Below are 22,099 nucleotides of genomic sequence, written 5' to 3' on the forward strand. Positions count from 1 at the left end.
CTTATAAGGTAAGTGCTTTGACTTTATACAGTTAGTTTTTATATAAAAACTTAAATTTAGTGTTTATAAAACTAATACATAGATCACGTGCATATATATAGTATGCTTATGCTTAATGCTACACTCAGAAAAAAAGGGGAAAACAAAGCTGGAACTTTTACAATTTATCAAAATATTTTGATTGCTACTTTTATATAAATAATAAAAAATTATTTGTTGGCAGGCAAGTTATGCAAATATACTGAAACTATTTTCTGAGTTTACGACTGTCGCTACTGCAAAGCCCCGCAATGCATCTGTACAGGTGAATCTCGTTTTAAGCACCAGCAGATGCAGCGAGGGCTTAAGTCTTTAACTTAATAATTTACTAGTTAGTATTGCAAGCAGCGCGGCTGTCTGGCTGTGCAGATTATCAGTTGCCGCTACAATGGTCCATAGATGGGCTCCGAGTAAAGCACAGCGGGCATCGAATAGCTATAGGAAGTGGGCGTATGCTCAGTGGGCGTGCGCAGACTAGCCTGCAAGCTGCGTTTGCTTTGGCGCTTGAATCTAAAAATTAATAGAAAATAAAATTGATTAAAAATTGCAAGCGCTTGATTTAAAAAGTAATAGCTGTTAAATAAATATTAGTAAAATTGATTGTGATAACAAATAATTAAACTATTTGTTTTGCAATTATTTGGATATTTTTTGCACATTTTTTAAAACAAATATTTTCAAAACAACAATAAGACTTCAATGGGATCATGAGACTATGAAAGTTTGAAAAATAATTAACAGCAATGATAAGAAATTATGCAAAAATTATGGAACTATTTTAAATTTCTTTTTCGGCCTGTGGTTATTCATATTTTAAATACCTTTAACTATTTAATGATTATTGAAATCACTTAGTCAAAGTGGATTTATAATCATTTCTATTATAATGCAAAAATTTATGGGCCTAGTTTTTTTATATTTTAAATACTTTAAACTATTTAATGATTATTTAAAATCATAATCACTTAGTCAAAGTGCATTTGTAATCATTTCTATTATTGTACTATATTTAATAATATAGTTGACTAGTTGACTGAACTATACTTAGAACTTACTTTTTCTTAAGGCAACAGGCAGTGCAGAGCGAGATCAACGCTGCCACGCCTATGAGGGCGGCTAGTATAACCAGCCAAGCGCCTGCAGACATCAGCAGATTGCCAAAGAGCGCCGCTGTGTGTGTGCGGCGCACTGAGCAGGACTCCAAATCGCTCACTCCATACATGGCATAGATATCGAGCAGCTCTTGTCGCAGCTGCTGCGAGTTCATTAATCTTTGCATTTCGCTCAGCGACAGCGCATTGCCGTTTCTAAACATTTGAAAGCAGCTGCTTGTGGCAGTGAAGTCCAAGCTCATGTCGGCGCGTGTAAACACCTGAGTGTCCAGCACATGCAGCTCCAGGCCCAGCGGCTTCAGCTTGGCCTGCAGCTGCTGCTGGAAAGGCAAAATATTATGCTGAATTTCATTGGGTGGACGTGCGAAAATAAATTTCAGCAGCGACTTGTCGCGTATGACAAAGATTTTGATGTGCGTATAGCTTTGACGCTTGAGCTGTTGGGAGTTGTTGGCGCACACGCGCATCAAGAAGTAGCCATCGACATAGTCAGCAAAGGAGCCGCCTGTGCGTAGCTCGCCAGTGCGATTGTTGAGCGTAAACAGACGCTGCAAGTTGCCTGTGGCAAGTGCTTTGCTGCGCTTATAAAACTGTGGCACGAATGTAACATTCTCAACAGTGAGTGCAATGGGCGCTGCCTCTGCATCCAAATCTGTGGCATGCAGCGTAGTAATGACTGTGTCTATGGGTACATTAATGCGTATGCCCACTGTAGCGTCGGGCTGCGCAAACTGCGGCAAATTGTCATCAATGTCGAGTATGCTAATGCTAATGCGCAGCTGTGAAGCATCCTGACGCTCATAGCTGTCGCCTACAAATTTGTAAGCAGGCTCGCCCAGCTTCAAACACTTGACAGTGAGCGTAAAGGACTCCACCAGCTCGCGATCAATGGGCGCTGTAGTCTTAAGTATAGCAACGCTATTGTTATCACGTTCGATGCTAAACAGCTGCTCATTGTTGCCTTCGATGATAACATAATCGATGGCAGCATTTTCGCCTGCGTCCTCATCCACAGCGCTAAAGTTGCCCACTATAGTGCCAGCGGGTTTGGCTTCCCAAACTGTAAGCGACAACGGTCCAGCGTCCTAAGTAAAAGAATTTGAGTTATATAAACTTGATTGGATTGTAAGCTGCTTACAATTTCGCGCACAAAGCGCGGCACATGATCATCCACATCCAGCACTTCAATCTTTAGTACTCTAGTCAACGTTTGCTTGGGTTGTCCATTGTCGCTGATTTCCAGCAAGACTTTGTACATGCTTTTGGTTTCACGATCCAGTTGCTGGCGTGTGGTAATGAGTCCTGTGTGCGCATCTATAGCAAAGGCCTCTGCATCTGCTGTATCCGGCAATATGCGATAGGTTAACGTGCCCGAGGGCGTATTTTCATCATCTGGATCGCTGGCTATAACTTGGAACACAGGCGCGCCTATGGCAGCGTTCTGAAAAGCAAATCTTTAGAGCAAGCTGTGGGTGCTGTTTATGACACTTACCTCTGTAACATTCGCGCGCTGACCCACGCGTGGCGCCACAAAGTAGGGCACACCATCATTAGCGCTCACATCGCCTATGAATATGCGCAGCTCCACATCTGTAGATAAGCTTGATTGCTTGGCCAGCTGTCCGCCATTATCCTGCGCACGCACTATTAACACATAAGGCTCAGCACGTCCTTTGCCTGTGAGATTGCGACGTGTGCTTAGCAGTCCGGACTCGGCATTTATTTGAAACAAGCCGTTGGCATCGCCTTCGTTAACAATATCGTAGCGTAGTTCACCGCCAGGACCCTCATCCGCATCGCTCGCTTCTAGCTGCAGCACTTGCTCCAAGGCACGCGCATTTTCGGGTATAACAGCGCTGTAGCTTTTCTGACTAAACACAGGCGCATTGTCGTTCACATCCAGCACATCGATGTGCAGCTCAGCTAAGCTTTGCTTAGCTTCTGTGGGTGCGCCTGGCGAATCCTCCGCTTTGATTTGCAGTTGTATGTGCGCTGTGCGCTCACGATCGATGCTTTGATTGCGTGCCACAACAATTTCACCTGTTGTATTGTTGATTTCGAATAGCAGCGCATGCTCGCCCTGCAGCGAGTAAATGATCTTATGATAACCCAAGCGCTCATCACGCGCATTCAGCGCGGCATCTTTGTCATGCGCACGCACCTGCAACACGCGCTCCGGATAACCTTTGTTCTCTATTATAGTTGCCTTGTATACACGCTGCTCAAAGCTTGGACTGTTGTCATTCACATTCTCCACAGTTATGTTAACTCTGCTTATGCTGCTGCGAGTGCGATCCGCGCTATTGGCGCGCACTTGCAGCTCAAACTCAGCGCTGCCTGCTGCTGCTAGCTGCTCATAGTCCAAACGTTTCTTTAGCAACAGCTCACCTGTGCCTGCAGCTAAATAAAAGTACTCCGACTGCTTAGGTTCTATAAGCTCAAAGCTGCTTATAGCTTGCTCCGTAACCGGATCCACTGCTTGCAGTATAAACAACGCGCTGTCTATGGGCATTTCCTCTTTGACTCTAATATGCAACACTGGATGTGAACTGCTCCAGCCTGCGTTTTTAAACACTGGATCTTTATCCTTAAACGACTGCACATAGATTGTCACTTCAGTGGTATCGATTTGCTGCTCTGGCTGCACTTCAGCATTCAAATCTTTAACCATTACCGTAAATATTATAATAGCTGCCACATCATGACGCAAGCTGCTGTTGACAAATATTTCACCGCTTTGGCTGTCAATGCGGAACGCTTGCTGCACTGGATAATTGCTGCGATTGGCAATGCTCACGCCTGCTTTAGTCGTTGCCTGCACCTCGCCCTGCATGCTGTACTCCAGTTTGGAGTTCAAATCCTTGTCTATGGCGCGCACACGCAGCACGCTCTCGCCTATGGCAGTGCGTTCGGACACATAAGCTGCATAGCTATGCTGCTCGAATTTGGGTTTCTCATCGTTTATGTCCTTCACATTCACATACACTGTGGTGGTGGCGGTTTCGGGTATGGGCGTGCCCGCATCCACAGCATTTACTATAATTTCAAAGCTGTTCATGTTCAGATCGCGATCAATGTGCGCTTGTGGTGAAACGGTAATCAAGCCGGAGCTGCAATAAAAAGCATTAGCTTGAACTTTAGAATATAAAATAGCAATACTTACAGCTCATTGATAAGGAAATTATCATTAGCGCCCACAATGCGATATCTAAGCAAACTATCGAGGCCATCAGGATCATGTGCAGAGACTGTGGTAACATTGTAGCCTGGCGCAGCATTCTCTGGTATTGAAACACGATAACTGGGTGGACCTACAACAGGCAGATTTTCAACGTTTGTAAAGTGTCCTTTGAAAATGGGACGCTGATTGCCGGAAATGCCAACGCGCACCAAAACGCGTGTGCTGTTGGACAAAGCAGGAGTGCCTGAGTAGTGAGGAGCAGATTAATTTAATATAGCATAACATAGTGTAGTTAAACCTACCAAAATCTGTAGCTGAAACGCTTAGTTCATATTCACCACGTTCTGTATCCATAGAGCGCGCAGCCTTTTGCAGCGTCAACTCACCCGTATGCGGCTCAATGCGGAAAACATTGCCCGCTATGCTGTTCTCCGATTCAATGGCATACTTAACTTTGCCATTGCCCTGAGTTGGACCATCTGCATCATGTGCGCGCACAAAGAATTGTGGCTCAAATATGGCTGCACCTTCGCGTATAGTGCGACTATATTCGGCGTGCTCAAAGTTAGGCGCATTATCGTTCACATCTATAACATCTATATACAGATTGGCAGTAGTTTCGCGCCCACCACCATCCACAGCTAACATAGTTAAGCTGTAAGCGCTTTGCTTTTCATAGTCCAGCGACTGTTGTAGGTAAATGCCGCCAGTTTGCGCATTTACCAAGAAGCTATGCGCACCAAAGCCCTTGAGTTTATACTGCACACGACCAAAGTCGCCAGAGTCTGCATCTGTAGCATTTACATAGCCTATTAAACTGTTGAGCGTTAAATTCTCTGGCACGCTAAAGCGATAAGTTTGCTGCGTAAACTGCGGCGCATTGTCATTGGCATCCAGTAAATGCACCAAAACACGCGCCTTGGCCTGCTGCACGCCTTGCGTGGAAGCTATTAAATCAAACTCAAAGCTACGCTGCGTGGGTGCATCATAGTCCAGTCTGGAGCTATTCAGCACTTTGATCACAACGGGCGTGCGTCCTTGCGCCTGCTGTGGTGCAACAGCAAACACGCCAGCGGCATTGCGCACATCTCTAAGCTGCAGCTCATAGCGACTATGCTCGCCCATATCCAAATCGTCCACGAATATAGCCAGTCCAGGCAGCGGCATGCCATTAGCTAAATTCTCTGCTATGCTCACATTAAATTCTGGCGCATTAAATGTGGGCTTATGATCATCCACATCGGTAACAACTATAGTTACTCTGGTTATGGCATGTTCAGCAGGCATAGCGCCATCTATGAGCTCAGTAGCGCGTATGCTAAACACATAGACGCCGCCATTTTGTAATATATCCGGATGCTCACGATCCAGCGGCACATTTGTAGTTTGCAGCGTTGCTTGACCCTCCAGCGCATTGCCAAACGGCACCAACTCAAAGTGCCCGAAAGGTTCATCCTCGAGCGACAAAAAGATTTCACGTGGTATGCCCACATCACCATCAATAGCTTTGACACTCAAAATGCTAACACCAGGTGGCGTATTCTCCGGCACTGTAGCCGAATAAGGCGCATTGGTAAACACTGGCAGCTGATCCTGCACATCGACGACATTAATAGAAATCGTAGCAAACGAGCTTAGACGATTTTCCAATGCGCTATCTGAAGCAACTATGGTCATTATATAGGACGGACGACTTTCAAAGTCCAACGGCTGTTTGAGCGCCACGCGTGCAGTGTAATTTCCATCGGCTAATTTAACAGCGCGTATGCCAAAGATGTCGCAAATATCATTTTCCTGCAATTAAATTAGTTTGAGCTAAGGCATTTTGCGCAGTGTATTCATAACTTACCGGCACACACTTGAGCTGCAGCTCCGCATTTATGCCCTCATCACGATCTGTAACAATTATGGCTGGAGCTATGGCCAGCTCTGCGCCCACAGGCAAACTCTCGCTAACGCTTGCGGTATAGGGACGTCCATGGAACGTGGGCTGATTATCATTATAATCCCGCACGGGTATTTCACGTCTTTGCGAGACTGTATTCGGTTCGCTGCCAAATACACCCTCGTCGGTTATGCTTATAATCACTTCGATGCTGTCTTGCGTTTCTCTGTCCAGCTCTTGACGCAGTCGCACTACGCCCGTCTCGCGATCCACTGAAAACACTGGCCCACTTATGCTGTACTTAAGTCGGCCACCCTCTGGATCGCTGCCTGTAGGAGAGACAAATTAGTTAGTTGACTTAGTTATTGTGGCGCTGTCTGCTAGTAAAAGCGGTTTGTTGTCGGCTCCACTTGTTTTGCTCGACACGCTCAACTGACTTAATTACGTATTTTAATACTACGTAAAGTTAGTAGACGTCATAGACTGACACTTTTGTTGAACTGTTGCCAGACAGACAATCGTTGGGTCGTTTCAGTTATGCTGAGGCGTGTGAAAAATGCTAATTAAGTTCCCACAACCTGCTTCAGTTTTCTAGTCTAATGCTTTGGCTGCTTAACTTGGGCGTGGAAATGATGCTAACTATGTAACTTTTGCTTGCTCGGTAGTTGGGTCAAAGCGTCTAAGTTGAAGCTGTGTGAGCTACACTTGCAGAAAATGGGAATGGAATGGGAGTAACTGGGATGAGCTCGGACTTAGCATAAACGAAATTCTATTTTCTATTTAAAAGTTTTTCAAGCAAGCAGCCCATTGACTTGGATGTTCACATTCACCATTTTTTAATATAATAAATATAATATTTAATTTAAGCTGCACTTGCAGAAAATGGGGGATGGAATGGGAGTAATTTAGCTGAGCATTAAGTTGCCCAAGGGTATTTTGCTTTTTAGTTCGTCCTAGCATAAACGAAATTCTATTTTCTAATTAAAAGTTTTTCAAGCAAGCAGCTCATTCATCTTTTTTTCATATAATAAATATAATATAGCTGCAACTTGAACGCCAAACTATTCAAATTAGCTAAAAATTGTATTTGTTAGCTCTTCTTAACATCTTTGCTAATTTCTTCAAGTGTAAGCCGAAACGGTTTCTCTTTCCCTTAAGCTACTAAGCATAAAAGCAGGAAACCTATTAGAGCCATGCTTCAAATTTTTTGTGTGTTGCAGCTCAGCTGGCGGGCATAACCCACAAACAAAAAAAAAACAAGCATTAGAAATTCTTTGAAACTAAGAAAAACAAATGCTCCCAGCAGCGGCGGCTTACAATAATAATCACAACAACAAAAACGCAGCTCAGTCTACTTTTGGCACAGACTTGTAACCAGACAGAGATGCCGAAACCAAAATTTCAAGTTTGCCTTAAACATTTGAGCAACGACAATTGCAGCTCGCGCTTGTTGCTGCCACAAAGCGGGAAGCAAACAACAACACGTTCTCCAAGACGCAGACGACGACGACGACGGTACACACACCCAGGTTAGTTTACTTGAATGCGGTCGCCAACCCAATTGCTTTTCCCACTTCCACTTTTCCCCTCCCTGCTCAACTGACATTGGCGCGTGAGTTGCTGTTTCCACTTTTTTATTTTTCTTTTAATGTACATAATCATTTTTTGTACTTTTTCTTTTTTTTTGTCTATTTTTTGGGGCTTACATGGCTCAAGCTCCATTGGAGCTGGCCAGTTGATTTACTTTTGGTCGACAATTGCTGTGGCTGCCACATACGGAGTTAGGTGTAAAAACAGTGGGAAAACTAGTTGAGCTTGTTAGCGGTTAAGCTCTTGAATTCTTTGGCTTAAACTCGTGTGTATCTGGCTCAATTGAAAATGTTAAGTGCAGTGCTCTCTATGGCTTTTTACATATTTCAAAGAGTTCACAAACAATGAGCAAGTTTTGTAAATATTTTACAAATAGAAACTGCTAAACAATTTATAAAATATTTTCTAAAGTTTTCAAAGATATTGCAAACAATTGCCTACGAATTAATAATAAATTGATTAATCAACACGCAATTTAAACTTATATATTGATATATTTATTAGTAAAATAGAAAAATGTTGTATATTTTATGTGTATTTTACTTCTAAAACGCTTCACATAAACTTAACAAATGTTTGTTAATTAACTTTCAGCTTTAATTGAAAACTGCTAAGCGAAAATATTTCTTTTCAATTTTTGTTTGTTTTTGTTGCCGTCGCCTAAAGTTATTAAAATTTATGCAGCTATTTATGCGCTATTGTTTTAAGCTAAAACTAGCAACAATTTTTTTTGCGAACGTTTCTACTTTTACTTTCTATTTAGCATCACGAGGGTGTAATTTGTGATTTCATGCTCTGCGAAGCGTATTTGTTAATATTTTGCTATTTATTACACATACGTGCAGTTGGAGAAGAAGAAGAAGAGAAATAGGCAAACACCCGCATTGTGTAAATGATTTTGTAAATGCGTGTAATTATAGCAGCCAGTGTAATTTACACACAGCAAACAATTAAGATTTTGATTTTTATGTAAAATGAAAATATTTAGTTATACAAAATAATATTTTTGCTACTCAAGCTGAGCTTTGGCGTATGTTGTAACTGTTTGATTGGCGAGCCAAGCAAATTGGCATAACAATTACTTCCTGGCTTACAGTTTAGTCAAAGCAATTTCAGCATTTTGCTGGCTTGGCTATTTTACAATTTGGCCAAAACGCAGTCATAAACTTGTTTTCTATCTCACGGATGCAGCTTGCAAAACCAGCCAAGCCAATTCAGCCCCAAAAAACATAAAATAAATAAACAAGAAGACAAACCACATGTGTGTGTGTGTGGCTAGTGATGAGTGGTGTCGCCTCTTGGAGTTATGAAGCTGCAGCACGCGCTCTTTGACTAACTGTAGTTGAATTTGCTTATGCTCTAGCCCAGGCATATCAATTGCATAACGCCTTAATAAAGTTATGAAGCAAGTTTGAAAGTTGTCAGTCTTCATCAGCAGCGCTCAAATTACAGTGCAGAGTCTATAAACTGGGGCGCTGTGTTAGGGTGTCAATGTTGCAACAATTGTGGGCGCAGCAGCAGCAGGTGCAACAACCAAAAGTAAAGCCGCCGCGTCTCGTGCTGCATTTTTTATTATATACTCATTATAGCTTGGCTGCATAATCAAGTGATTGTTGTTGCCCAGCAGCAACAATTGCTGCCTGATTGCAACATACAAGGTGTAAAGTTTTCATTTTTATCATTTAATTGACTGCATTAAAATCTATTAAAGTAAAAGTTGTGCATATAGAATGCATAAAAAAGTGAACGCTGTGGCAAGTCGCCAGTTGGCTGCTCAGCATAATTTGATTATCAATATCGATGTGCTACGCCTAGACGTGCGCAAATGCATTTCCGCATATTAACTGCAGACAGATAGACAGACTGCTAAACTAAAAGATACACATGTATCTTGCAGATATAAACATTGTATTGTTTGCAGGCAAATTGATTAGCAAACCTCGTTGCATTCTGCCAACATGCGACGCGCCACAAACACGCGACTGTGTAGATTGTAGAAAGAAATTACAAAAAAAAATTAAATTATCTATGCATACGAAAGCGAAATTTTAGATATGCTTTGGCTTATGTGACTTTAAGCGGTTTAGTTATCTAAACAGAGAAGTTTAAGGCAGTTTATAAAGAAAAAATATAGTAGAATTATTTCTTAATTTTGTAAGCCTAAAAATTATTTTGATAAAGAAAATTTTGTATATTTTGTATACTAATTTTACAATTTGCATAAATTTATTTGCTGCTGCATTAAAACAAAAGCAAGCGAAAATTTATTTAAATTTAATAATGAATTATTTTGAGCTACTGCATGACAGCTCAGCATGTGGTACTTACAACATAAATTAAGTAAGACATAAATTCAACAACTTTATGTAGATCAACATTGCTGAGCGCTAAACAAAAAACGTGCAGATACATTTATATATATATATAAATTCAATACGCGACCACAAGGTTAAACCAAAAGTAGGTGGCGAACCCAAAAGCGCTTGAAATTTCTGTTGTCTGTTGTTGGACTTAAAATTGCAATTAAATATATTTGTATGTGAGCAAAGTCACAAGCACAAAATGAAAGTCAGCATTGGCAATTTGAGACAAGCTTAAAGCCAAAAAAAAATTCCAGCTAGTCTAAGATTGAACCCAAAAGCAAAGCAACAAAATAATTTAGCTAAGAGCTGTGTGCTATATAATTAGACGACTTTTAAGCGCGGCTTGGAGGGGGGCGACAGCAATTTGAAAGCTTTTGTGGCTGCGACTTACCTTTAAGTTGATAAACTGGACTGCCAACTGGCGTATGCTCGCTTAGGCTAAAGCGTGACATATCTCCCGAGCCAGGCACAAATTGCGGCGGATGATTCAGCAGTTGCGCAGAGCTCCGCAGCGGCAGCAGCAGCAGCAACAGCAGCGACGGCAGCAACATGTTGCCGTTGCTAATTTTCGTAGTTTGCCGTTATATATCTGTAACTGCAGCCTGTAGGCTGTTTAACGGTTAATATTTGGGCTTATTATTTATACAACTATTTAACACAATTAACACTTGACCAGCGACACACTTTAATGCACTAAAATTAAAACAAAAAACATTTCTTTAGCTTAAGTTCAGTAGCAGCAGCTGCTTTCAATGTCTTAGACTGACGACCTTGTGGGTGGCGTTGGGGGCTGCTCGCTTGCAATTGCAAACTCAGCTAAAAATTGTGTTTAAACTGCAGCTCAAATGTTTCTAGCACCTTGAGGCTGTAGCTGAACTTGAAGCTAAAGAAATCTTTTATTTATTTGCTGTAGTAGTAGCTGTTGTTGTTGTTGTTGTTTGTATTTGTTGTTGGCAATTTCACTTTATGCGCATGTGAAAAGTAGCACATAATGATGAGGCGGCTGCTGCTGCTGCTGTGTTCCAATCATTGGGCGCATCTCTTGAGCACTAACGATTGGCAAATATACGATGTTGGCTTTCTTCAGCTGCCTTCAGCTTCTTCAGCTGACGGGCGCGAATGAGAAATGTGGCAAAGAAAGCCAAGACTGAAACCGAAAATGTGCAAAAAAGGCAACGCGCAAGTCAAGAACTGGTTGTTAGCACAGCGCCAAGATACAAAAGTATCTGCCAGCTACATTTAATGTGCGCAAAAAACAGCACAGCAGAGCATTTAATGTACTTAATGCAGCCGCCGCCGCCAAGTTCTATGTTTTATGTTTAGTTTAGATTTTATATTTAAACTCTAGCTTAGAGTTTTGTGCTGTCAACAGGCAAAAATTTCAGCGCCAAACTATGACGCCAGCCATTAAAAAACTTGATTCACATACCGAATTTTTTTTATGTGCTGTATTTGTTTTTGTTGTTTATCTTTTCTTCTTTTATTTGCTCACTACACAAAACACACACGAGAGAGAGACGCTTGAATTTTCGTTTAAGCCGCGGCAACGTCTTGACTACGCGACGCTCGTTCACCTTCTGTCTGTTGCCCGTTTTACCTGTTGCCGTTCTTAGCTCTAACCCAAAGACCACAGCGCACCAAACGAACCGCTGAGCGTTGCGTTTTTTTGCTCTCAGGTAAATACTGGTTTTTGCTTGTTGCCGGCTTTTTGTTTTGATAAACATTTCGCGCATGCGCAAAACGAGTGGTAATGAAATAAAAGCAAAAGACAAACAGTGTGTACACACCTAAATGGGCGAAATATGAAGCACGCTGGCCAAAAGTATGCAACGTTTAAGTTTAAGTTTGCTTTAAGACTTAATTTGCAATGCAAATTGTTTAATTTCAACAAATTTAAATTTTAAATCAGCTTCACATATAAAATAAATATGCAACAATTTATTTTACATTTTTTGGAATTTATTCATATATTAAAAATTTCATTCCACAAAATCAAACAACAAGCAAATTTGCTATTAACAAAGCTGAGCTTATTTATTTAAGTATTTTATATAGTATTTCTTTTGCTATGCATTGTAAAAATTCAAAATACTAAAGCTATACATAATATTTGGTTTAACGACTATAGCGCCAAGCAATTGCAAAGCTTAGAGCGCATCATCCACCTGAAATTGTATTAGATCTTCAACGGGAAAACGAAACAGCGAAGCTGTCTGCGCCTCAGCCGCCAGCTGATCAATATGCTTGGGATAGCGATAATGCTGCACTTCTGGTTGATAGTTGTAGCCAGTTAGTGCCGCAGGCTGTGGCAGCTGTGGCAGCTCCGCGGCTACAATGGGATGCTCAAAGTCAATAAGCGATAAATTATCGCTGCGTGAAATCGAACGTTGTGCAGCAGCAGCAGCAACAGTTTGATTTTGAACGGAAGCGGAGTTGCTAACTGTGTTGTTGTTGTTTGGCGGCGCCTGACGTGGTTCAATGGCTGCGGGGCTGGGCGGCTTGGGCAGCGTGGAGTCACTCTGACGTTGCTGATTGTTGTAGTTGTGATTGTAGAAGGGATTGGTGGTTGCACGCATTGCTGGTGTGGGCTTTTGTTTGGGGAAAACATTTAGATGCAACATAATTTGATTGGAGTGTTGATCTACAGCTAATTGATTGTTGTTGTTGTGATTGATGTTGCTGCTGCTTTGAGCAATTGCTTTAGGTTTGCTGCCATAGATGCAGTCCTCGGGATTGAAATGAGTTTGCATGGGAGGCGGCGGCGGCGGCTGCTGCTGCTGCTGCTGCTGCTGCTGTGAATGGGATTGATATATAGCTTGCTGTTGGCTATAGCGCGTAGCCTGATCGGGAAAGCTTAGGGGCAAATGACTGGGCGCTTGTGTGGGAAATTGAAAGGGAGTTTGGTAAACAGCCTCGGGTTGAAAAGGATTGCGCAGCACTGAAGTGGGACGCGAAGGTGGCAGCACTGGATAAATATCCAAATTGAGCTTGAAGGGTACACGCTTGTGTTGCAGCGCTGGAGCACGCGTAGCATTCAATGCCAGCAGCGCTGGATAGCTTTGCATAAAAGCATCGCTAACCAAATGTTGCTGCGTGCCATGCTCCAGCAACATGTTGTTGTAGTACTGTTGCTGCTGCTGCTGCTGCTGTTGCTGCTGCTTGTGTTTCTTTTTGTTGCTGACTGGCTTGGCTGACTGCTGATAGCCTGTGGCTAGCAAGTTAATGTCCTGCGGCGAGCGCGGCTTATAAGCATAAAGCTGTTCAATAGCCACACGCTGATGTGGTGCAGTGGCGCCATAATGTGGCATAGCCATGGGCAAACTTAGCGCTGGATACATGGGCAGGCTCATGGGCAAATTGAACTGCATTTGCTTCTTGTTACGCTTGCCCCGAAAGAAGTTGGCAATGCCGCTGGACTTGAGATTCTTATAGCTGCCAGCTATGTGCAGTCCAGTGGGCATCATGACCAGCTGCGGCAGCTTGCTGGGCGCAGCATTTAGATGCAGATTTTGTAGTATGTCCTGTATGTTGTTCAAGGCTGCTGCAGGCGGCCGCTCCTTGAACTGCTCGGGCAGCGGCCCATCGTAGGGAAAGTGAAACGGCTTGGGCTTGAAGTCTTCACGCAGCGCCAGTGAGCCTGGCGTTTCGGAATATTGACGACGCAGCAGCGCAGTGCCGGGACGCTGTGTTGTTAGGCGTGGTGGGCGTGGCAGTTGCTCACGCAGAGCTGCGTGCTCGGGTGTCATGGTGACGGTGCGCCTGGGCAGACGCTCGTACAGATGATTATCGTCCAAGTGGCTCGTCGTCGCTGTCGCTGTGGCGTGTTGCAGCTGCAACTGCGACTGGGGTCGTCTCGCTTTCGTGCGCCATGTGCCATAAATGGGCGCCACATCGTCGGCACGCTCCAATAAGTAGGCAGTTTCGCCAGCTACTGCATGCGTGCCCGCCTCTTGTGCATGCGCAGTCTCCACTTGGCGTTGCTGCTCCTCTTCTGCTTCTTCAGCATCCAGCGCATTTGCGTGCAACTGCAGCTGCATTTGCTGCATCAGCTGCTGTCTGCTTTGATATTGCTGCAACTGCTCGTGCTGCAATTGCTGTAATCTGGCACGCATCTTCTCGATGCTTACACGTTCCGCTGCTTGAGCTGCGCTCTCACTTGCGTTGTCACTTTCAGTTCTCACTGCCGTCGTCGTCGTCGTTGTCTCCAGCTCCCTTTGCTCTGCAATGTGATTAAGTAACTGTTCTGCTTGTGGTTGCTGCTGCTGTTGTTGTAGTTGTTGCTGTTGCTGCTGTTGATATAATGCTGTTGTGGCTGCGACCTTGACTACCATAAGAGACATCTGCAAGAAGCGTAGCTTCGGTTAGATCATAGGCTTATATTTGCATAATTCTTTTAAAGAACTTTAGTAAATAGAAAGTAAAGCTATATGAATAGAACAATCTAGCATAACCTGTTCTTAGAACATCTTAATCAACAGAATGGGATGTGAAAGTCATTTAGGCACACCCTAAAATTTATTTACTTTGTCCAGGAGAAAGTGAAAGTCTCTTAATAAACCAATTGTTATACGAAATGCCATTCTGTCTGCTATTCTTTGTTTAACGGTATAGCCTGTTTCATTTAAAGCTAATTGGATGAGACAAAGGTGGGCTTGGCAAGTCTTGTCAATGATTTTGAATAAGGCAGATTTCAATCACAGCTAGTGAAACAAGAATTGAAAGACTGAATTTAATTTGAGCCACAGTCCAAGTAGCCAATTCAGTTTGAGTTACAGCTCAAGCGAACAATGGACTTCAAAATAATAATTTAAATAGAATTATGCCAAAGAAATTAACTCAATGTTAAAACAATTCTTGCTGCAGGCTTTCCAATTTTCTAAACATAAATCTGTAGATTCCTGAATTGCTTATGAGTTTATTATTTCATCATTCTTTTACATCTCTGCCTTACAAATTCTGTCAAATCCTTTTAGTTATTCCTTCAGGCTACGTACTTACAATCGTATACACAAATAGCAAATCCATAATCCGTTGCCAGCGTCGACTTTGCGTCACACGAATGCCGCCAGGATCTATGCGTAGTTTCTGCAGTAACTCTGGCTCTAGTTTCACTCTTGGCTTAATATGCATTTTCTTTTCACTTATTGCTAACTATGTTGGATTGAAGCACCGGACGCGACTTCCTCATCGCGAATCGCAAAGACGACTGCTTGCAGTTTGGGCCTAGCAGCGCCTAAAAAAGTTGCAGCGTAGAGTGTGAGTGCAGCTAATTAGAAAGCTTAACATTTATGTATTGCTTCGAATGCGAAAGCAAAATGGACAAATAAATTAAATGCTTAAATGAATTCGTGATGCTAAAGTGTGCAAAACTGTGTGGAAAACTGTGGAAAACTATGTGCGCCTACAAGAGATATTTTTGATGGAAAACCAAAGACCATGAAAAATAACGCATACGCGCATAAAGGCAAGCAACTAAATTAGCAGTTAGTAAAGAAGACGCAATAGTAGCTGACAGCTACTAGGCTAATTAATTATAATGAGCTTTAAATCGAAACTATTGAAGAAGCATAAATAATTAGCAGCAAAACCTCTCTAATAAATTCTTCATTAGAGTTTATTCAAGTTAATACAAACCTTGCATTTTATTTCCCGTTAGTCGCATTAAGCTACGCATAGCTTAAAGTTTAATTAACTAACTAATAAGCTTAAGAATCTAATCTTCTTTAGACTCAAGAGTCACGTAAGCAAAATCAGCGAATTCCCTATTTGAATTCCGTTGTAGCTCACGCAATTCTCATCCGTTTGAGTTTTATTTCCCCGTTTTGCACTCGTATTTAAAATGCAATTAGACGAACATTTCAATAAACTTAATTTATTTTCATTGTTCGAGGCATAGAAATTTGTTTGTATAAAAGTTATGCATTTTTATTTTCATATTATAAAGAGCTACATATACATATATATAGTTGAAGGAAAGATAGAGACACAAACTGCTGAGGAGACATAATAAAGAGAGGGCACATAGATAAAGAGTGAGAGAGGGGAAAGCACTAAGTATAGCCTTTCAGTTTTACAGGGTTTTGTAGATACAGTTTACAGTGGTTCCCTAATTGTATGAGTATGTGGTTCAATAATTAATATAAACAAAAACAAACAATTTGCATTCTTTGTCCTTATGACGCTTCAATGATCGTATTCTTTCTTTTCTTTTGCTTTGATTGCTTCTTAAGAGCACCCGCTTGAAGCGCTGTAAAAATTATTTTTTAGACTGTATTGACTAGATGTATCTAGCCCTAGAAATATTGTTGGCATTGTATCGCTCGCTAGATAGTGTAAAGCATCAGTTACTGCATCCCCTCGGTAGACAATGACGATTTCAATTAAAAAGTAATTACAATTTACTTAAAAGTCAAAGGGAATGCTGGGCTTGGGGTAAGAGTAGCCCGTTGGCTTAGTGGGCGCTCTGGTGGTAGCTCTTGTCACTGGTGGCACATATTGGGTGGTTCTACGTGTCGTTGGCACCGTCACTGGTGGCACATAGGGAGTGGTTCTGCGAGTTGTGGGTCTCTGGGTGGTGGTGACGGGTGGCAGGTATGTTGGTGGTGGGGTTGGGGGGCGGGTGGTGCGCAGAGTAGCTCTGGTGGTAATCACAGGACGTGGGGTGGTGCGCACTGTGGCACGAGTGGTGCGGATGGTGGTAACTGGGGGCAGATATGTTGGTGGTGGGGGCTAGTGGTGGCCGAGTAGTGGCACAGTGGGTGGTTGTGGTGGTGGTGGTGGATCGACGAGTGGTTTGGCGGGTGGGTAGCACGAATGGTCACTGGAGGCGCTGGGTAGTTGGTGGGTGGCAAGTAGGTAGGTCCCGAGGTGGTTGGGCGACGGGTGGTTGTTGGTGGTGGTGGTGGACGAGTGGGTGGACGAGTGGTGAATGGAGTGGTGCGCAGAGTAGCTCTGGTGGTAATCACAGGACGTGGGGTGGTGCGCACTGTGGCACGAGTGGTGCGGATGGTGGTAACTGGGGGCAGATATGTTGGTGGTGGGGTTGGGGGCCTAGTGGTGGCACGGGTGGTGGCACGAGTGGTGGTTGGTGGTGGTGGTGGAGGACGACGAGTGGTTGGGCGGGTGGTGGTGGCGCGAGTGGTCACTGGAGGTGCTGGGTAGTTGGTGGGTGGCAAGTAGGTAGGACCCGAAGTGGTTGGGCGACGGGTGGTCGTTGGTGGTGGTGGTGGACGGGTGGGTGGACGAGTGGTGAATGGAGTGGTGCGCAGAGTAGCTCTGGTGGTAATCACAGGACGTGGGGTGGTGCGCACTGTAGCACGAGTGGTGCGGACGGTGGTAACTGGGGGCAGATATGTTGGTGGTGGGGTTGGTGGCCTAGTGGTGGCACGAGTAGTGGCACGAGTAGTGGTGGTTGCACGGGTGGTAGCACGAGTGGTAGCACGAGTTGTTGGACGAGTGGTAGCACGGGTGGTGGCACGGGTGGTCACTGGAGGCGCTGGGTAGTTGGTGGGTGGCAAGTAGGTAGGTCCCGAGGTGGTTGGGCGACGGGTGGTTGTTGGTGGTGGTGGTCGGGTGGGTGGACGAGTGGTGAATGGAGTGGTGCGCAGAGTAGCTCTGGTGGTAATCACAGGACGTGGGGTGGTGCGCACTGTAGCACGAGTGGTGCGGACGGTGGTAACAGGAGGCAGATATGTTGGTGGTGGAGTTGGTGGCCTAGTGGCACGAGTAGTGGCACGAGTCGTAGCGCGAGTGGTTGGTGGTGGTGGTGGTGGACGACGAGTGGTGGCACGGGTGGTCACTGGAGGCGCTGGGTAGTTGGTGGGTGGCAAGTAAGTAGGAGCTGGAGTGGTGCGCAGAGTAGCTCTGGTCGTAATAATTGGGCGCTGAGTGGTGCGAATGGTGGCACGAGTGGTGATACGCTGCGTGGTAGGGGGCAGGTATGTTGGTGGTGGGGTCTGAGGTGGACGTCTGGTAGTCACTGGCACGGGTGGCCTGTAGGTGGGTGGCAGAGTCGCGCGTGTGGGCAGCTCAAATGGAACATCTGGCACTGGATAGACGTAGCCGTCGGCGGCGCGTACCTTGCGCTGCAACAAAAACAAATCACAAAAAAACCAAATTGCGTTTTAGCTTGAAAGGGCTTAAGCCTTAGTCCAAATGCTTACCTCATGCGTATCGGCTGATGCGGTGGCCAGGGCCACGACGCAAAGCGTGAAGACAAAAAGTGCGGCTCTCTGTAGGCGAAAGAAAGATTTTTGAATAATTTGTTTAGTTGAGTCGAGCTGAGCTGTTAGTAATTACGCCCGATGTGTTGATTGGGGTTAATGCTAATCGCCCCAGCAAATTCTGAGCTAATGCTAATGCTAAACGGCTTTTTATTGCTTTAGGCCTACAATGCAAGGCGGCAAGGCGACGACGGCCTCAAACTCTCGCTTAAAGTTCAGACAATAAGTCGAGACATTTGCATAGCAGTTGCAATTACGCGCGATTGTTAACTCATGTAAATTTTTTGAAGACATTCAACTTTGACAACAGACTCTAGGTCACGGTGCCCAAATGAAAAATATACTTAATATATGATTTATTTTAATTTGATTGCCAGCATGTTATCCACGAGCTAAAATAAATTACTTTGGCGACAAGATCTCGCTTAGCTCGCTGAGCAGCTTGCGCTTGCGATTAACTTTATATCTGCGCTCGTCTTCCGCTTAACTAATGCAGCTTAACATTTTTTATTATTAACATTTCACGCGAATTGCCGTTTAAATTTTTCGACAAGGTCAGCCGGCTAGCAACAAAAAGCTGTCAACATTAACGAAAGTGGTAAATGGTATATTGTGGTGAATGGTAAATGGCTAATCGCAATTAATTTGCGGACATGCAAATATAAAAATAAGAATTCTTCTCTTTTGATAACTTATGTACGTACAATAAAAATAGCTAATTATGCAACAAGACATACAAAAGAAATAATAATAATAAAAAGAAGGAAAAAACCGGCTGACAAGTTTTTTGAGGCTCTTAGCATATTCTTATGGCCAACAAACCCGAAAGCTTATATAAGATTCGTTTGCTGGACTGGCATCTGTCATTAATAAAGTGAGAAAAACTAAAGTCGTCGCTATGCCAAAATTAGCATACGCACTAATCACTGAGAGCTGCTTTAGTCCCAGCGAATGATTCTAGCCTAAGCTCATGCATATGTATATATATTTAATATTAAATGTGTGTGTATGAATAAAAATTTATAACTTGGCAAATATAACAAATTTTGCATGTTAATAAGTTTAAGAATTTGTGAAGCGCTTAACACAGCAAACAGCGAAAGATCTTTTGAGATTATAAATTTATGGCAATAATTTTATAAATTTAAAAACATTTTTGTTCAGCTATATAATGCTAATTTCCAATAATTCTAACCAGTATGTATAAAATATAAATGATCTTGTGGCTATAGATTATTAATTTAAGGCATAAATATTTTGTATAATTCTTTTGCGTAGCTAACCAAAGCTTTTATGAAAGTAATTTATTTTTAGAATCCTCAAGCCAGTTTCATCACAAAAGATTGATTGATTTAAATTAATGACAGAGATCTATATTTTGACAAATTTATTTGCTTTGTCTAGACAATGCTAATTTTGAATGAATTAAAACCAGTTACTTTATAGAAAATAATTGATATTTTGGTGAAAGATGTTTTAAGATTATAAATTAGCAAGTAGCAAGTGTCAATATTTGTTTAATACTTCTATAATTTGAATATAAATTAAACCAGTTAGTTTATAAATGAGAGATTATAAATTTATAGCATGTGTCTATATTTTTTTAATAATTTCAAATTTATTGATATCATTAAAACGCTAATTTATATTTTGGGGAAAGATGTTTGCGGATTATTAAGTGAAGTCATAAGCATATATTTTTATTCTTTAGGTAGACAATGCTAATTTGGAAATATTTTATATTTAGAATTTTAAAGCGAGTTTCTTTAAGACAGATAAATGGTTTTTAAATGGCAAAGTTCTAGATTTTTAGCTTGACAATGTTAATTTTTATTTTTAGAATTCCCAACTTAAGCACGTTTTTTATGACTATTAATTAATTTAGCTAATTAAGTCCTCGCAGAGTATACAAAGTTCGTTTTGACTATTTTGCGCATTTACGTTTACTAATTAATCTTAAATCTAAAATTTATGTAGCTTCTTCTAACGTGTTTGATATCTAAAAAAAATTAATTCAAGAATTTCAGCGCGCTACAAATTCCAAACCGTTAGCAGCGCTTATTAGCACCTACGACAGCGAAAGTGAAAGGCTACGCTTTATATATAAAAAAATAAACGAAACACATGCGCATTTCTCAAATTTGAGAACCATTTGACAATCGCTTGAAGGTCAAACAAATTGTATGTGGATTAATGCGCTATTGTAGCTTGAAGTTTTCATCATTTTCATTCATAGTAATCTATTATGCTAATTTATGGCTAATTAATTAAAATCAACCTTGTGCATTTGGGTCAAGCTGCAATTTGATGTTTTGAAGCTTGAGTGTTACATTTTCATTCAATGGGTTTTCTAATTAATATGTAAACAAAAGTCTGCTCTGCATTTTCCTCGGGCTGCGCTATAATTATATGTAAATTTAACCTTGAGCAACTGCGAGCTGTACTGCGGACTATTCGCAACTTGACAAGCAAATCAAAAGACTTAGGCAACAAACTCAGCTCATTAGCGACCGCGACTGCGCGTGTTGTGCGCATTGTACATTGGAACAGCTTTTCAAGAACATAACTTGCGGCAACAATTTAATCTTCATTTGCCTAAATATGCCAATTCAAATGTCAATCCATTAAAATGCATGTAAAACTTGTAATAAAGCTACAGAAACAAGTTTAGCTGGCCTGGCCGGGCTAACGAAAAAAGCAGAAGACACTGAGGCGCCACAGACTGGGGCGTATACGCAATAAAGTCAGCGCACTTATTATTTTCTTGCTCTTATTTGTCAGTGCCCGTGTAACTATTTGCTCACTTTTACACTTGCACAATGGCACAATGACAACAAAAAATCGTAAATCGTAAATCGTTAACTAAAGCTCTGTTGCTGTTTAAATGTCACTTGGGTCTGCGGTCTGTGAGGCGCTGTCGCTCTCGTTGAATTTACAGATAATGCAAACAAGCGCTGCTTGCACTTCAATTTGTTTAACTTTGATTTTCAACACTTTTGGCTGCGGGCACTTTTTCAACACCAAAATTGTTTTGGAATTTTCTGATTGAGTTTGTTTTTCGGTTCGTTATTTGGTTTGAATTTGAATTTGAATTGGAAGTTTTTAAGTTTACCATGATTAGCACTTTGTAACTGCAATAAATGGCAGCACGTTTGGGTTTAGAATTAGTTGTGTTGTTGTTGTGTGTGTTGTGTATATAATCCTTTGTGATCCTTGTGCGCCGAATTATGTTTCGATCGTTTTCAAATTCAATATTTAATTGAATTTACGATCAGATCTGTGTCTGCTGCTTACACTTCTGGGTCAACACTGGGCTAGCAACTAAAGCATCAAATCTTGCAGATCTTCTACTTATATATACTTGGGGCGTCTGCCCAAACGCTGCCGCTGCCGCCCCCCCTCTGCCTGCTGCTGAGCTGAGCTTCTGCTTCTGCTTCAAGTTTTGGGCGACAGCTGTTAACACTCGCACCGCTTGAAGATGATGCTGCTGCTGCTGCTGCTGCTCAGGCTGATGCCAAACAAAACTGACCAAACCAAACCGGTGCCAGTGCCAGTGCCAGTCGCACTTAAAGATGAGCGCGTGATAAGCACAAAACACGAGGTAAGCAATTTTATAAATAAAACGACTTGCTCGAAAAATTTAAAGATAGATCTGAGGTGAAGCCAATTTTCTCACAAGTTGCGTATAAAATGATAATTGGGGTATT

General features: G+C 42.3%; 3 protein-coding genes across 4 annotated transcripts; all 3 read right to left on the reverse strand.

Annotated features, from left to right (window-relative positions):
• Positions 1-223: 223 nt before the first annotated feature.
• LOC108601085 (cadherin-23) lies at positions 224-10,760 on the reverse strand. Its single transcript, XM_017988991.1, has 8 exons — positions 10,562-10,760; positions 6,182-6,546; positions 4,635-6,126; positions 4,315-4,576; positions 2,644-4,261; positions 2,290-2,592; positions 1,095-2,236; positions 224-549 (listed from the first exon to the last, which is right to left on the reverse strand). Exons 1-8 carry the CDS (start codon positions 10,719-10,721, stop codon positions 423-425), a joined length of 5,469 nt encoding a protein of 1,822 aa, XP_017844480.1. The 5' UTR covers positions 10,722-10,760; the 3' UTR covers positions 224-422.
• A 1,557-nt stretch (positions 10,761-12,317) lies between these two features.
• Positions 12,318-15,300, reverse strand: LOC108598288 (transcription factor SPT20 homolog). Its single transcript, XM_033293475.1, has 3 exons — positions 15,169-15,300; positions 14,184-14,510; positions 12,318-14,117 (listed from the first exon to the last, which is right to left on the reverse strand). Exons 1-3 carry the CDS (start codon positions 15,298-15,300, stop codon positions 12,318-12,320), a joined length of 2,259 nt encoding a protein of 752 aa, XP_033149366.1.
• Positions 15,301-16,109: 809 nt separating this feature from the next.
• On the reverse strand, positions 16,110-21,715 carry LOC108598585 (mucin-2). Of its 2 annotated transcripts, none has more exons than XM_033293493.1 (4): positions 21,505-21,643; positions 18,333-18,401; positions 17,107-18,254; positions 16,110-16,792 (listed from the first exon to the last, which is right to left on the reverse strand). In XM_033293493.1, the coding sequence occupies exons 1-4, from the start codon at positions 21,505-21,507 to the stop codon at positions 16,573-16,575; spliced, it is 1,440 nt and encodes a 479-aa protein (XP_033149384.1). In that variant the 5' UTR covers positions 21,508-21,643; the 3' UTR covers positions 16,110-16,572. The 2 variants fall into 2 exon arrangements, with proteins under 2 accessions (XP_033149384.1, XP_033149383.1); XM_033293492.1 differs by having other exon boundaries at positions 16,117-16,885; positions 17,200-18,254; positions 21,505-21,715.
• Between the last annotated feature and the right edge of the window lie 384 nt (positions 21,716-22,099).

The sequence above is a fragment of the Drosophila busckii genome, chromosome 3L (genome assembly GCF_011750605.1).
Source record: "Drosophila busckii strain San Diego stock center, stock number 13000-0081.31 chromosome 3L, ASM1175060v1, whole genome shotgun sequence".
Classification (NCBI taxonomy): domain Eukaryota; kingdom Metazoa; phylum Arthropoda; class Insecta; order Diptera; family Drosophilidae; genus Drosophila; species Drosophila busckii.